This window comes from Xenopus laevis, chromosome 7L (genome assembly GCF_017654675.1).
Source record: "Xenopus laevis strain J_2021 chromosome 7L, Xenopus_laevis_v10.1, whole genome shotgun sequence".
Lineage (NCBI taxonomy): Eukaryota > Metazoa > Chordata > Amphibia > Anura > Pipidae > Xenopus > Xenopus laevis.
Window position 1 is genome coordinate 109,747,037 of NC_054383.1, and position 17,376 is coordinate 109,764,412.

At 39.5% G+C, this 17,376-nt stretch overlaps 1 protein-coding gene across 5 annotated transcripts in view; it reads left to right on the top strand.

Annotated features, from left to right (window-relative positions):
- The window catches only part of LOC108696670 (protein phosphatase 1 regulatory subunit 12C), a 58,757-nt gene that overhangs the window by 35,371 nt on the left and 6,010 nt on the right, over positions 1-17,376 (top strand). For 2 of the 5 annotated variants that reach the window (XM_041569500.1, XM_018226230.2), the window contains exons 6-15: positions 186-260; positions 414-502; positions 1,419-1,552; positions 4,759-4,853; positions 11,548-11,682; positions 12,492-12,580; positions 13,371-13,502; positions 14,787-14,877; positions 14,964-15,089; positions 16,586-16,673. In XM_041569500.1, the coding sequence (XP_041425434.1) occupies positions 186-260; positions 414-502; positions 1,419-1,552; positions 4,759-4,853; positions 11,548-11,682; positions 12,492-12,580; positions 13,371-13,502; positions 14,787-14,877; positions 14,964-15,089; positions 16,586-16,673 (1,054 nt within the window). The remainder of the gene's footprint in view (positions 1-185; positions 261-413; positions 503-1,418; positions 1,553-4,758; positions 4,854-11,547; positions 11,683-12,491; positions 12,581-13,370; positions 13,503-14,786; positions 14,878-14,963; positions 15,090-16,585; positions 16,674-17,376) is intronic. The other 3 variants (XM_018226231.2, XM_018226232.2, XM_041569499.1) reach the window with 3 other exon arrangements.

The following is a 17,376-nucleotide window of genomic DNA, read 5'->3' on the forward strand; positions in this document are numbered from 1 at the left end:
GAAGGGATGGTTCATTATGGCTGCTGAACATCTGGGCTCATACAAAAAGTTTTATATGTAATAATACAGCATTTCTATCCATATGCTCATACCAGATGTACAGCAGAAAAGGTATGAAATAAATGGTCTTGCCCTCAAAAGATTCCGCTGGTAAAGTTGGCTAAATCAATTATTTCTCTTCACAGGGGCAAAGACCATGTGATGTTGCAGATGAAGATGTGGCTTCCCTGTTGGAAGAGCTGCAGAAAAAGCAGGAAGATGTAAGTTTAAATCTAATGTATGTGTTTTCTAACCATAATGATAGTTTGCTTTGCTCAAGTCTTCTTGATTTGTATTGCTGTTAAATTTTGTCTGGTTTTGCGTTTTGTTTATCCGGTATTTTTATGTCTGATTCTGTTTGTATTTTCATAAAGCTTCGCAATGAAAAAGAAGCCAACTTAAAACATGCTGTGATAGACACAAACATGGAACAACATCCATCTTACTCCAATAAACACAGAAGGTGAGTAGATTACACATCGGACAACCAAGGCGGTCCTGTACTGCCCTATGTGCATTGAACACTTGAACAACGCAGATTGACCAGTACTGTAAGTGTGCAATGGTCAGAATAAGAACACTACATCATTGCTGTCTAATATACTCTATATATCTGATTAGTTAGTAGAGCTCGGAGTAATGGCTAAAGCTTCACAGCGCTTGTTACACAGCGCTAATGCATACACAGACTTACTGTGCAACTGCTGGGGTCCTTTTGTTAAACTAGTTGCAACTTTCGATTGTCTTCATACAGTTTATCGATAACTGCAGTTTGTAATAAGTCAGTTGTAGTAATTCAAATTTTAGGACTGTTGAACATGGGACTTCACATATCTTCTTTCTGATAGCACTTCATGTAAAGTGCCCTACTGAACACACACAGAGTGGTCATCAGTGTGTGTGCATTCAGTGGAGTACATTTTGTGCTATTTGGAGATGTGACTGACAGATGGGTTTTTAGACTGCTGCTATTCTCTGCTGGAGATCAGTGGTGGTCGAAATGCCCATCCACCATTATCTTTGTTTTGACCACCATGCAGTATTAAATCTTTTGAGATAACGTCTATCTTCTTTTAACAGACTCTGTGATGTAGCTGGGTGGCACATGTTGGACACCCCTGCTTGCAAAGCATAAAACATTTATATAATTAAGCAGTAAGATTTAAGAACATTTTTCATTAGTAACGTTGCACAGAAAATTCCTAAAGAATCTCAGACTCTGGCTTGGAGACTGGCTTGGAGCCTGTAGGTTAGTTTGAGGGAGATTTAAGAAGAGTTATTATATGCATCCTAGATATACTTGGGATTATGGCTGATGCTATAGCAATGCTTTCTTACATTTGTAACCTTGTTATGAACTAGAAATCCTTTTTTCCTAGGAGTTCAGTGTGTCGAATGAGCAGCAAAGAAAAAATATCTGTGCAGGACCAGTCAAAAGAAAGGAAGACATTGGGAACAATTTCCGTTGGGGAAGAAGAGAATGTTTCGAGCTCAGAAGAGGAGACCGAGAATGGTGAGGCTACTGGCAATTGCTATTTACATATGTATACATAAGCCCTGTATAGAGTTCAGAATTAACTAGGCTGTGATAAATACTTTCCATAGGTAAATGTCAATCCATAAATAATCATGTGGTTTGATAAATGCACCATTGGGATACAAGGTGTAAAAGGGCTTTTGGCACCAGTTAGGGAAGGCCCAGGTGAAGCTGATAAAAATTAATTAAAATTATTAACACATGAGCCAGAAAACTCATAAAATATGAACTATATATTGTTAAAAGGCATCTGTCACTTTTATTAAAATCAACTCGACTTAAGTGGAATCTGGCTGATTCCAGTAAGAGTGTGCAAGCTATGTTGAACTACGGATGTACAGTGTGTTGGCATAAGAACGCATTCTAACTAGAGATGCAACGAATCGAGGATTTGTTTCAGGATTCGCCCAGGATTCTGCCTTTTCCAGCAGGATTCAGATTCAGCCGAATCCTTGTGCCTGGCTGAACTGAATCTGAATCCTAAATTGCATATGTAAAGGAGGCGTGGTAAGAAAAATCACTTGCCTTTGTCACAATAGAAGGAAGTAAATGTTTTTCCACTTTTTCCTTTCCTGACCCTAATTTGCATATGCGAATTAGGATTCGGTTCGGTATTCAGGCCGAATCTTTCATGAAGGATTCAGAGTTTTGGCCGAATCCCAATTCGTGGATTCGGTGCATCATAATTCTAATAAACAATTTACAACTCAGACACTAGAAATTCAGTGATCCCACTGGGGCCCTGACATATTAGCAGTTCCATTATATGTTGTAGTAAAGGTCAATTCTTGGGGAATGGGGGGCTGGAACTGTAAATTCTGCTCAACAACTGGACATCTAACTCACTGGGTGACACAGTTCTTCATCGGTACCCAGCTAGAATTGATGCCAACTATTACAATTTTAGAGCAATCAACTGATGTAGCAGTGCTGATTAGTCTGTTTTCCCAATTAACCTTTGGGCTGCTTAATGTTAAGTAGGCCTATAATTCCTTTTGCTTATATCGTGGTGCCAAAGCAGAACATAGGTTCCCCTTAACTTGGGGCGTTATTACTTCACCTGTTCCATATTATGGCAACACAATTTTTTTTTTTTTGTTTGGTGAATTGTGCCTCGCTGCCATCTGCCGGCTAAATTTGTGATGATATTCTTAAGTTGAATTTAGTAATTTGTTGATTTGTTGACAGGGGAGATGTATTTTATATTTAGGTTATTTGAATTTTACTTTAAGGAGATTTATCAAAATAATTCAAAATATAGCATTTATTACACATTTACACATTTATTAGCAACATGAATCTCTATGCGCTTTTATTTGCAATACCCCTTTTATATTTGTCATGTTATTGGGTGCTTGCAGTTCATGTTTATTTACACACTTTGCTTTATATATTTTGTGTTGAGTAAGTGCACTATATCTGAGACAGTTCTGTCTGAGTACTTAGAAGGCACCAATCTGAATGAATGCCAAAAGGTCTGCATGTTCAAAATTAAGTAACATCCCACCTGTTTGATAGCACTTATAAGTAATGGTGATTTGTATCTGAAATATAGCCTAATTATCTTCACTCCTATGGGTTAAAACAAATCACTTGGTGCTTTTTCTGATGGAGTGTAAGGGCTCTTACAGACGAGCGGTTTTACCTGCGCTCCCCTGCGTTCCGTTTTTCTGCGTTTAGCCGCAGGGGAGCGCAGGAATAGACGCATTACATTTTTTCCAATGAGGTTGTACTCACACAGGCGCGTGTAGGCGCCGAACGTAGGAAAAATGCAGCATGTTGCGTCTCAACCTGCGTTCGGAGCCTACACGCGCCTGTGTGAGTACAGCCCCATTGGAAAAAATGTAATGCGTCTATTCCTGCGCTCCCCTGCGGCTGAACGCAGAAAAACGGAACGCAGGGGGGCGCAGGTAAAAACGCTCGTCTGTAAGAGCCCTAACTGACACCCAATTACTCAATTCTCTGCAGCTTTCATCAGGGTACACAAGCTTTAGGGCAGAGACACACAGTCAGATTTGGGGAGATTAGTCGTCCAGCGAAAAAACTCCTCTTCTTGGTGCGACTAATCTCCCAGAAATTCCTTTCCGTCGGCTACAATGTAAATCACTGTCGGGATGGCACTGGGATCGATTCGTTTTCCGAAATCATCCGAGATTTCCTCGTGAGGCGTCTTCGGAAAACGAAGCACTCCGAGCCATCCCGCTGGTGATTTACATTCTAGCCGGCGGGGAGGCAGTTCGGGGAAATGAGTCGCCCCGAAGGAAAGGAGATTTTTTACCGGGCGACTAATCTGCCCGAATCTGACCGTGTGTCTCTGCCCTTAAAAGTAGTTAAGCCTTCAATTACTGACAATTTGGAACAGTTATGCGTACCTTTTTCAAAGCATGTAGAGCAAGGACATACATAACATAACTTCGAAAATGTCAGCAATTAAAGGTTTAAATACTTGCGTGCCCTGCACACATCCCAAATGCAGCTTAAAAAGATATTCAGTGACAGGATCCGTTATCCAGAAAGTTCTGAATTATGTAAAGGCCATCTTCCATTTTAATCAAATAATTCACATTTTTAAAAACATTTTCCCTTTTCCTCTTTAATTATAAAACAGTACATTTTACTTGATCCCAGCTAACATATAATTAATCCTTATTGGTGGCAAAACAATCCTATTGGTTTTAATTTTTAAATAATTTTTAGTAGAGTTAAGATATGGAAATCCAAATGACAAAATGCTCCCTTAGCTAAAAAAAGATCCTTATCCAGAAAACTTCAGGTTCCGTGCATTCAGGATAACTGGTCCCATAACTGTACAAAGGTATAACAATATACTGTTATAGTTAAATACTGCTTTCAACACCAAGGTCTGGATGTAGCTAAAAGGTGTATTAAAAATATGTTCATAGAAGGTAGAGCTAGCTACATACCACACTGAGAGAGATGGGGGTAAAAACATTGGAGATGGGGCAGTATTGCTTTATCACACATAAATTAGGCTGATTTACCCAGTGTGCAGTAAGGTGTCATTGTACTAAAACTTTCCACATTCCTGGCAGGTTTCAGCTCTTGGTTGGATACAGGGAGTTAGTTTTCCATGTTAAGGGCCTTCGCTTACTAACATCTGACCTGACCACGCAACAATGTATAGTTTGATTAAATGTAACTGTGTTTTCTTGTGCTTCCAGCTTTAGAGCCTGGGAACAACCCACAAGTAAATGAAAATGGACTTCTGCCTGATGCACATAACAGCACTGTCCACTCTGCCTCTTCTGAGCAAAAGGTAAAATTTTATCCATCTTGTTCTTGCTAAAATGGCCTTCCATATCACTGGGAATGTTTTCTCCTAACATTACTTGCCCTTCTTTTAATGGGCATGGTAATATGGTTCCAGTTGTATATATAGTGAATAAAGTACCCCCTCTTGTAAAATATAAGGATATTATAAGTTACCGAGGAGTTTCATGACCTTCGGCCTCGTGTTTTTATACAGGTCATGGAACTCTGAGGTAACTTCTAATATCCTCATATTTTGCAACAGGGGGTACTTTATTTATTATAATACACACGTTTCAGTGAGTCATGTGACAAATGACATCAGAACTCACCGTTTATAACTGATGACATCAGAACTCACCGTTTATAAGGATATCATTTACAGGATATTCATGGCTTTTGTGTATTATATTGATGTATAAACATCCTGGGTTTTTTGTAAAGCCATACCTCTCTTAGATCCTTGAACCTTCAATATACTTTTAAAAAATGTTAGTAAGTCTAAATAAAATGGGGCAACCATTAGGAAGCACTAGGAAAGTGCACAGCCACGGCAGTATCTATTGTTCTTGGGGAACACAACCTCAGTATTCATTTATGGTTGTAGGCTAAAGCAGAAGAAGATAAAAGCCATCATAGTGGTTTTGCATTACATTAAAAATTTATTTTATACTATTTTTGACTGCATTAGACCTGGATAGCCCTAATATATCATACCGTAATCTAAACGGAGAGTGAGGCTCAAAAGCATGCTGATCTTGAAGGCAATAAGCAGTTTGCAACATTCATAGGTCTATATGCCTGGACATAGACTGTATTATGTGCCATTACCAGGTAGCACCACAGTTAATAGAATATTTGGAAAGTTACCACACAACAGTACTTTTTACAGTTTAGATTATTTCAGCATATATGTGGGTGTGCTGGTTTAGGAACATTTGGGTGCAACTGATATGTTAAGGTTGCCGAAATGCACACTCCCAGGGGCTGGTGAAATGCACACGCATAGGGATTTCTCCAAACATATTGACTGGGGTTAATAGAAAAAAAAAATAGCAAAATGGTAGATTTTAATGGTGCATGCTTAGGGCAGCCATTGTGTTATCTGACTAACTGGTCTGTGACCTGAACAGATGAATATTGTATGGTGATTATTATTATTGTATTGAAACTTCCTTCTCCCCATAGAGGTTCCATGCCCTCCTCGAGTAAGACATAGGGAATCACCAGCCCTTCCAAACATGCTCTTGCTATACGTTCAGACAGATATTTGGGAATGTTGCAATTCTTATGCCTAGGGTTTGAGCTGTTAACTATTTATATCTGCATCAGGACAATGCAGAGATTTCTAACTGTATAAGCAGCATGGGCTATTTTGCTTTATACCACTAACTTGCATAAACTGCTATGAATTCGCCATCTCACTATTCATACTCTCTGTAAATTAGCCCTTCCATTCTTCATGTTTGGAACTGCTAAAACCTTGTATAAATGATGTGAAAACATGGACAGCTTCTTAGTGTATTCTTCATCAAGTTCAGAAAGTTCACTGCTAAGAATGCACAGAATGTTCCTTTTGCACATATCCATGTCCTGCCAACCTTGGGCAGATTGCTTTTCTGTGTTTGTCTTTCCTTTTTTTGTTTCTAATCACTTTCCATTATTTTTTTTCCTGCCACCTTGTCCCTTTCACCTGAGGTGACTGGTTGGTCTTCTTCTATTCTGCATGCCACCCTTCCCTCCATCATTGTGTTCTCTCTATCTACTGCCATGCATATCATTCCCTCATTGTGTGATTGGAAATGGGCTGCTGCTTGTGTTTCTCCTCCCATCCCATCAGCCCCTTCTCACCTTTGTCACTCCCATCTTGCCTCTTGCTGGACCAGCGGGTCCCTTCATGTGGCGTCAAACCTTGCGCAAAACTGGCATCATTCTGGTGCCCCAAAGAGGCCAAAAGGCTGTGGTGAGCATCATTTGTTTTGTTTGTAGTGTCTGCTTGTCGGTGTCTATTTTGGTTTTATGTTGGTTTCATTTCCTTCCTCTTATTCATTCTCTTACACATAACAATGCATTCCCACTTCCAGTTGATTAAAAACTTCTGTGCATTAAAACCCATTTTTGTCACTGAATGTTGTAGTGCCTGGTGTTGTGTAGTTCAGAGCTGTTCAACTGGAGGCCTGAAGGCTTTATTTGGTCCTCTAAGGAATTTCTGTATCCACCAGTGTATTCAAGGTCTCCTCAGATGGCGCTATTTATATCACATGGGCATCTTTTTAAAGGAACAGTTCAGTGTAAAAATAAAAACTGGGTAAATAGACTGTTCAAAATAAAAAATGTTTCTTATGTAGTTAGTCAAAAATGTAATATATAAAGGCTGGAGTGACTGGATGTCTAACATAATAGCCAGAACACTACTTCCTGTTTTGGAGTTCTGAGTTAGTCAGCGACTTGAAGGGGGGGCCACATGGGACATAACAGTTCAGTAAGTTTGCAATTGATCCTCAATATTCCGTTCAGTTTCAAAAGCAACAGTTATGACCCATGTGGCCCCCCCTCAAGTCACTGATTGGTTACTGCCTGGTAACCAATCAGTGGAAACCAAGTGAGCTGCAAAGCAGGAAGTAGTGTTCTGGCTATTATGTTTGACATCCAGTCACTCCAGCCTTTATACAGTACATTACATTTTTGGCTAACTAACTATATTAGAAACATTTTTTTTTATTTTGCTCTTGCACAGCCTATCTACTCAGTTTTTATTTTTATACTGACAATTCCTTTAATATGCTCAAGCCCTCTAATATGAAGCATGATCAATAATTGGCCCATTACATGTCGAAGGTTGAACAGCACTGGTGTAGTTTACAATTTGTCACAGAGGTAGTTGATTGGACCCAGCATACCTAACCACTGCCTGCATTGCCCCACAAGTGTTGCTAGTGCATATAATGAATGTCTAATATACTAATGAATGACTTTGGGCAGGACTCCAAGGACGATTCCGACGCGCTGTGCAAAAACGCAGTCGTCATGTCGGATGCGACAGAAATAAAATAAGTAATTCTATTGTCGGGTTGTGTTGCATTGTTGATGCATCGTCTGCATCCGACAGTCGTGTCCCATCAACGCTGCGACGCGATCCGACGATAGAATTCTCTCTCTTAGTCCGTTTGCTCCAGCGGGGAGCATAGGGCCTCAACGACACTCCTCCAACGAACTCGGTTCGCAGCGGTCTTCTTCAGCTGAGCCCATGTCCATCCGGCTGCCTTCATTTCAGCCTCCATGCACCTCCTCCATGTCTGTCTTGGCCAGCCAACTTTTCTTTTCCCTTGTGGGTTCCGCTCAAGGGCTTGCCTTGTGATGTTGTCAGAACTCTTTCTGAGGGTGTGGCCTATCCAGCCCCACTTTCTTCTTCTGATTTCTCGGTCGATGGGGATCTGTTTTGATCTTTTCCATAGGCTGATGTTGGAAGTTTTCTCTGGCCATCTGATGTGCAGGATGTGTCGTAGGCAGCGGTTGATGAAGGTTTGGAGCTTACTTGTGGTTGTCATGGTCAGTCTCCAGGTTTCCGAACCATAAAGCAAGACTGCTTTCACATTGGTGTTAAAAATACAAATTTTGGTTTGTTGTGAAAGGGCAGTGGAGTTCCAGATGGGACGTAAGGTGTTTAATGCATGCCTGGCTTTGTTGATGCGGCTCCTGATGTCCTCATCTGCTCCTCCATCCTTGCTTACTACGCTGCCCAGGCAGACAAACTTTTCCACGTCCTTAATGTCAACTCCTTGCAGCTGGATTTGGTCTTGCTGCTGGTTGTTAATCCTCATGGTTTCTGTTTTGTTAGTGTTGATCTTGAGGCCAGTTTTTGCTGCTTCCTCTGATAGACGTGTGAGTTTCTGCTGTGCATCTTGTTGTCTGTGCGACAGGAGGCTGACATCATCTGCAAAGTCTAGGTCCTCCAAGATTTAAGTGAAGGAATTACTTACCTTATTTCGGTCACATCCGACGTGACGCCTGCGTTTTTGCGCACCGGAATCGTCCGTGGAGTCCTGCACTGAATCACAGCACTCAATTGGCAAGCATTGCTGGATATACAAACACTTTTTATAAAGTATGTGAGGTCTGCAGGCAAGGGATGCAGGTTGCTATGTCTCATATATGTCTGTATGGCTTATATAATAAAGGAGACCTAAACCCTTAAATATGCAGTATTGATTAACTGTCATTATTATCCAATGTTTTTCCAAACTGCACAGTTTTGGACCATAAGCCAATAAAGGACAAGTAACAAAAAAAAAAAGTTTTTGTATGTATTTAAATAACTCTGCACTGGTGACTCTGAAATAAATAATTAAATTAACTAAATTAAAGAACTCTGTACTGGTGGTTTTGCTCTTTTCTACAGGACTGCAGAGAGAACTTTTCTCATATAAAATAGGGTAATGTTTGCCAATTTGTAGGTACCACCTGTTAAAGTCAATGTATATTCTGGTCCTTTTCCAATCCTATTGCCATTACAATATTTTATTCAGGCCCATTATTTGCTGGTTTTACTATGGCTGTCTCACTTTATCTGACCATCATGTAGGACTTCTAAATGTATCTGGAACAAATAAACATTCTCAATAGGTTCTACTCCTCTGCCATCCCCCTATTTTAGTAACCACTGCCTTTACTTTAAAATATAATCCAGCAATCTTTCTATGTCACACTGTAGTTAGGCACCAGGCTCACAAACCAAACCACTTGGGACGGGGCAGATAACAAACAAACCTTTATAATGGAGATGCATTCTTATTTTCTTTTCTTTTTTATATATATATATATATATATATATATATATATATATATATATATATATATATATATATATATATATATATATATATATACTCTCTCCAAGGTGTCTCATTTTTTCAACACCCACGCATCACCCACTGAAATATTATTAGGTTTACAGTGTTACTTGCCAAAAAATGCGTACTTAATTAGAATACAAATATATTTCCGTGGATCAACAAATGTGAATATTAGGTAAAAACCATTCTAGTGTGCCACATATGTTGTGAGCCAAATATAGAGTCAACTTGGCTATCACAAGTTAAAGGGACAGTATACACTTAGTTTCATCATGAACTGAATGAATAGGGCTTGTGCAAAGCATAGAACACACACAAATGTTTTAATTTCGAAAAATCAATGGTTTCTGTAATTTTGTACTGATCAAGACTATGGGGCAAGTTCACTAACCAGCGAAAATTCACCAGCGCTGGCTTTGCGCAAGACTTCGCAAGACTTCGCCAGGCGTAAATTCGCCTGGACAACCCTAATTCACGAAGATCCGAAGTTGTGCACAGGGTAACGAACGCTGGTGGAGTTGCGCTAGCGAAAATACGCTCAGCAGTTCGAAGTTACGCTTGTGTTGGCTAATTTGCATACGCCATGCAGTTAAAGTACAATGGCCGTATTTGCTGCAGCAAATACATTACACTACACAAGGCCAGGGAACCTTAATAAAATTATATAGAGGTCTTATATTGCCCTACACAAGTGCCCACTATATAGTTTAGGTGCCATATGTTATCAAATGTAGGGGGGAAGGAGGGTACCCCAAAAAAAGTTTTTGATCTTTTTCAGCCTATCACCATGTAAAAAGGAAAAGACGCCAGCGTTTTTTGGGACTTAGAAAAATGTTCAACTTTTTTTTGAGGAAGTCCTATCTACTCTATTGCACTTCGCCAGGTCTGAGGTGGCGAATGCAAGTCTGGAGATAGAGGTAACAGTCAGTAGAATAAAAAACGTAGTGAATTTGCGTAGTAACGCTCTTTCGTCAGAGTGAAAATTTGCCTGGCGTTAGAGTGCGAAGTTGTGCCAGAGTCTATCTCCTTTGTGAAGTGCCGAAATGACGCCACGCTGGCGAATTTTCGCCAGCGTTAGCCACTTCGCCCTTTAGTAAATTTCCCCTTATGAAACCAGTTTTGCTTTTGTACTTCCTGTTCCCCAAGATAAGAACATCAAAGAAGCTAATAACATGTATGCAGAGAAGCCCCCGCTAATGAGCTCCTTTTTTTAAAGGATAAGTCAACCCCAAAAATAGTTTTTGCCTAATAAAAGAAAACATTATTCTAAGCAACTTTGTAATATACATTTATTACAAATTTTCTATGGTTTTCAAATTATTTGTATATGTATTGCTATTAAACAGTGTCTGTTCCAGTGTCTATTCAATAGTCTGAGCCATCAGGGCAGATAATAGAAAGGGACAAGCACTGCTTTCAATAGCAATACATATTATATGGGATTCATTATCTGGAAACCGTTATTCAGAAGTTAATCCAAATTTATAAAAATGATTTCCTTTTTCTCTTTAGTAATACAACTATATAGCTTGTACTTGATCCAAACTAAGATATACTTAATCCTTATAGGAACCAAAACCAGCCTATTGGGTTTATTTAAAGTTTATATGATTTTATAGTAGTCTTAAGATGTGAAGATCCAAATTACGGAAAGATCTGTTATCAGGAAAACCCAAGCATTCTGGATAACTGGTCCCATACCTGTACAAGGATTCAGCAGGATTAAAGTGTAATAAAATATAAAATGGCATACGGAGATGGATAAAATGCTCAAGACAAGCACAAAATGTTATTTGATATTTGATAATATTGGATGTGACACTGGCCTGTCTCTTGCCATCCCAGCAGCATGACGCTTGGGAGATTCTTCACAAATGGAACAGGAGACTAAAAGAATCAGAAGCAAGATGCATTGTACAAGCAGAGAACAGTGCAGGGTGCATGTTAGCCAGCTGTAGGAAAGGGAAGCCTTCAGGCCACCTGGTAGGGCACGATTAACAAAGTATTTATTCAGTTATCTGTTCTAGATCAGGTCATATTTATTTTCTTTGCTTCTCATTTTGTTTTTCTTAAATTTCTTTAATGCTTATCTTTGTGTACAGATAAATACCTGTTTCCCAGCAATTTACTTTCATTATGTCTTTGTATTACAAATAGACAAAGGCATTTTCTATTATTAAAGGGAAATATACTGTGTAGCATATCTTAGTTTTATTTCCCCCCCAAATAGGGGGAAATAAATGGGGGGTATTTATCAGGCTGCCTATCAGCATTTTTGCTAAAATCTTTGAACTGTCAAGGTAAGCATTTTTTTTTCTTCCAATTTAAGTTTAAAACTTTTTTTTTTTTTTTTAAAGTTGTTGATGAGTAGACTGCGCTTTTGCTGGATTCAAACTATTTTCACGGTTTTAATCAACCTGAGTTTTTAAATACATAAGCACACATTCGGGTTTGGAGAGGTTTACAGGTTTTCCCAATAAAAACTTAAATTCACAAACTCGATTTTTGATAAATATGCCCCCCTTGTGTTGTCAAGTAGCTTTCGAAAGCCACAGCAAACAATATGACACACCCCTATTCTGACAGTTGTCTTGTTACCTGTATCCGTGAACCTCACAATCAGGTAATAGTTTGTGCCAAAATAAATGTAAAAATTGTAAACTAAAAGACTGCATACAAGAGGGTTTAGAACATCGTTGTCAACCTAGAACTAATATTTAATTCGAAGTTTGTCTTGCCTTGTCGAGCAGTGAGATTGCATATTTTATTTAAGTCTTGTGTTTCCTCTTTAGAATAAAGAACCCCTTTTGGCCCGTGTTCAGCCAACTCCAAGCAGAAGGATTTTCTCTCCCTCAGAGAGCCTGCAAGATAGCAAGAAAGAGTAAGTTATGTTTCCCTTAAAGCACCTGCATGTGAGTCACTTGCGTTGGTGTATTACACGGCACTGTACATTGTACTTTAAACCACTTGCACTGCTCTTGAATTATCCTATATCGTTTTCCACCTCGATTTCTTGCATTTAAAGCAAACCGGACACCCATAATCCTAATGATACTCATTAATGATACTCCGTTCAGTGCCCTAATGGCAGCATCCATTGGTGAACTCCTGCACTGGCATTTTGTCCTTCAGAGTAAAGTCAAAGTAATGAGATATGCTGGACAGTTTTAACCAAATTCCTCATCTGTGTATTTTTGGTCTGCAATACCAGACAATGGCAAATCATGTGCTTCCCAATAGTTGCTTCTTTGTATTAGCCTAGGGGCCCCCAACATTTTATACCTGTGAGCCACATCCAAATGTAAAAAACGTTGGGGACAACCGAAGCATGAAAATAGTTCCAGGAGGTGCCAAATAAGGGCCGTGATTAGCTATTTGGTAGCCTCAATGTTGACTCTGTTTGGCAGTGTTTTGGCTCTGTTTTTATGCAACAAAAACTTACCTCCAAGACAAGAATTAAAAAAAAAAAAATAAGCACCTACTTTGAGGCCACTGGGAGCAACATCCAGGAGGCTGGTGAGCAACATGTTGCTCGCGAGCCACTGGTTGGGGAACACTGTATTGGAGAATAATATCATAAAATCCCACAAAACCCAAATTCATGATTGAAATTAATTTTATGGTATGAGCATCTTAAAACAACAACCACCACCTTACTTGGTCACATCTAGAGACACTGAAGGTGGATTACAGATGAAACCTGATATGGTTCCCACCACACAGTTGCACACAAACACCTCCTCCAGCATGATTGCCACTTCCTCCACGTCGTCCTCCAGCACTGATTCACAAGATAAGCGAAGGTAAGGCACTTTATCTCCCATGCATGCTATGTTTATTGCACAGTTCTCTGCTATCTCTGGAGCCACACTCATCCCACCATGCAAGGTTTATATTGATAGTAGGTCTTCAATAAAATCAGACTTCTGTAGGCATAGTAGAATCTCAAATTAAAGTAAGATACACCTGGCAGGCAGCAGGGTGTAATGTATTTTAACTTGTAAAACTTTGTATACTGAATGAAGTTATACTTTTACCCCTCTTCTACGGAGTCGTTCGCAGGGCTGATCCTATCAAATGTGGGGCCCAATTGGGACCATGTTGGCGGGGCCCCTAGACAAAGTGTTGCTGGCTACTGACACACCAAGTATTTAGGAAAATAAGGGCATACAGGCACAAAATAGAAAGGAAAGCGGCAGACAAGGTAAGAGAGTGAGAGGGATATAATAGGGGCACACAGGGTAAGAGAGAGAGGGAGGAAATAGGAGAGTGGACTGGGCCAATTAGTTTGGGGCAGGCTGGGCCGATTCAGCTTGGGAGCAGGCTTGGTTGGATTGGGGGCAGGCAGGGCCTATCAAGGTTGGAGGAAAACTGGGCCTATGAGAGTTGGGGGCAGGCTAGACCTATGGAGTTGGGGGATAGGCTGGCTTATCAGAGTTGGGGGTGGGCTGGACCTATAGATTTGGGGATGGGCTGGACTCTCAAAGTTGGGGGCAGGCCAGGCAGTATCATGTGCTGAGGGAAATATTATCTGTGCTGCCCTGTGGTGCGGGGCCCCCTGAGGTGCGGGGCCCTATTGGGCCCAATTGGTCCAATAGGCCTAAGGCCGGCCCTGGTCGTTCGGTTTACATGGTGGTCTTAGTATTTTTGTGTGATAGGCAGCAAAGCTCTACCTTATTGATAACAATTCTGGTAACTCTAGTAGAAGTAAATCTAGAACAACTGGACTTGCTGATTAATCATTGAAGACGTTTCACTGCTTCTTCAGTTCAATTGACTGTTACGGGAAATCCTCGGCATATAAAATCTTCAGATAATCCAATCACAATGCTGCGGTGTAACTGAGTATAAGTGAATAGTAGCCCTAGATTTACTTCTACTAGATATACCATGACCTGAATGAATGAAAACCTTCATAGTCAATTCTGGTAAGAAATTCGTTCAGATTTATTTCTGTCTTTCTCTCCAGAACACTAAACTACTTGAAGCACATTATTCTATTTCAGCAAAAAGGAGAGTCATTTTATTTAAGATTAATATGATGGAGTGGGTGGTAAAACAAAATCCTCACCAGACTTTCCCAATAGGTCATACCAAACACCAGTCCGCGATGAAGAATCAGAGTCTCAGCGAAAAGCACGCTCAAGACTTATGAGGCAGTCAAGAAGGTCTACTCAGGTAAAATATACTTGGTCTCAGATAAGCAGTGAGTCTGCACACCAATCTTCTGGCATTCCGATGAATATGGTGCTCTTTTATCTTAGGGTGTCACCCTAACGGACTTGAAAGAGGCAGAAAAGACATTGGGGAAACCAGGTGATAGTCCATCTACTGAGCCAAAGACTAAAGCAGAAGACAGTGGGGAAAAGGGTCAGTCCATGGAAGGTTCGGTGAGTAAATGTTTGCTACTGAAACGTTTTTGTAAACATTTAGCGTCTGTTGTATTCTGCTTACATTGTCGGCTTGAAAAAAGACCAAAGTCCATCATGTTTAACACCTCGAAATGAGCCCCAGTGCACTTATATATATATATATATATATATACACACACTCATACTTATCTATACACTCACATACTTTATTACTTTAATAAATTTGAATATACCTAGAACTCGTAAGAAAAAACTGAAAAGTCTAATATTCGATCTAATAGTCCCGACCAGAAAATTGGAATCAAATTTGAACTGAATTGTCCTCAGAAAAAAACTTGAATGTCAGGAAGGCAATTAACATATTCAAATAGTTCAACGGACCTCTGCCTTCGACTTGTAAATTAACTTGGGCATGTTTTAGCTGGCGAATATTCAACAGTTCTACTGTTTCCATGGTCGAGGTGTGATGAGTCTCACATTTGAATTAATATATGAGTTGGTGCTTTTAAATTTCAATTTGTGAGTTTTGACACAAAAAAAAAGATTTGAGAATTCGAATTAACCATTCAAACCTTAAAAACTCTAAATGTAGATTATAGAATCACAATAACCTTTGATATTATGCTTTTATGCTTAGCAGACCCTAAAAAAATAAGATGATATACACTGAGGGAACCTTAAAACTTTTGCAAGCATTGTAAATTTGATGTTATGTTGCCCTGTGCTGGTACAAACTCTGCTTGCTATAGAAATACTAATACAGTTTAGTATTAGAAGTACTAATACAGGGAAATTCCCTATCTTGGACTCGGCCGAACCACGAATCCTCCGAAAAATTCGGCCAAATATTGAATCGAATCCGATTCATAATTTGCAAATGAAAATTAGGGGTTGGAAGGAGAAAAACATTTTTTACTTCCTTGTTTTGTGACAAAAAGTCATAAGATTTGCCTCCCCACTCCTAATTTGCATATGCAAATTAGGATACATATTCGGTTCGGCCAACCAGAAGGATTCGGCCAATTCCCGAACTGAATCCTGGATTCGGTGCATCCCTAGTTTATTTAGAGATCTGTATAACCATGAAGGATCCATTCAGAATGAAACTGTAGTATAGGACATATGTTTACATTGCATATAATACATCGGCCCCCCTGGTCACATTAGGTAGTCCCAACTCTGATGTTCTAAATCAAAGTAGTCCGTGGCTGCGCTGTCTTTTACCTGCAGAAGTAATTAATCAGCCATGATGTACTTGGGCACTGTTTGTGTGATGTCTCTGGCGCCTCCTGCTGCAGAGAAAAGACACTGACCATTGACCACTTTGATTTATGGCATTTAGCAGCTGAGGCGGCCTGATGTGGCATGGGGAACCAGCTACTTCTATTAAAAGGAGACTGGGGCAGATATCATTTTGTCTCCAAAATTGTCTTAACACTCTTATTGTATTCTGGTAAAAAGTTTGGAATGAGCGTAGTCAGCTGAACATTAATTCATATATGTATTTGTTTTAGGATATTACCAGACGACTGGGACTGCCAAGCACTGAGCATAACATATCTGCTTCAACTATAAATACTGTGAATTCTCCCTCAAAAAAAGGTAACACATCTCTACTATGAAGTCAATCAGAACTAAATCCATAACAGCAATATGCCTCAACTACCAAACATCGAGCAACTTACAAAATGCAAAAAGCTGTCACCAATTGTGCATTTTTTTGAAAAAAAATTTTTGCAAAAAAAATGCCATACAGATTTGCATTTAGATTTGCACGCTAATTCAACACCAGTGGCAGCAACACAGTGACAAGGATAGTTAAACGGGATTTATTATGTTGACTGTTAAAAGGGTAATGCCTGTAAATTTCAAAAGCGCTTAGAAAAGCACCATAAGCAGTTTTACATTTATTTTTGTTTTACTTATCCTTTAAATGGTTTTCATTTCCTCACCTTTATTTTTACTTTTTGCTTCAGCCATTACACGTTTTGTAGTTTTAATTTTGAAGTAATGAAAGCATTGGATTTATTTTATAAAATACCCATTGTTTTTGCAGGTTTTCTCACCCAGATCTACTCATGCTTGCTTTTTTTTTTTTAATTGTAGTTTGTCAGTATAGTGGGGCATCCTCTGTCAACTGTCATGCTTTATGCTGCTGGTATATGTGTGGAGGTCCACCAAATGTAGATAAGTCTCCCATGTCCCCTTTATCTGCCACTATTTAGTCTTTAGGTTAGCTGTGATTGTGCCTCTGATTTTATTTCCCTGAAAGTTAAAACAGTTATACAGTTGTTCCATGTTATAT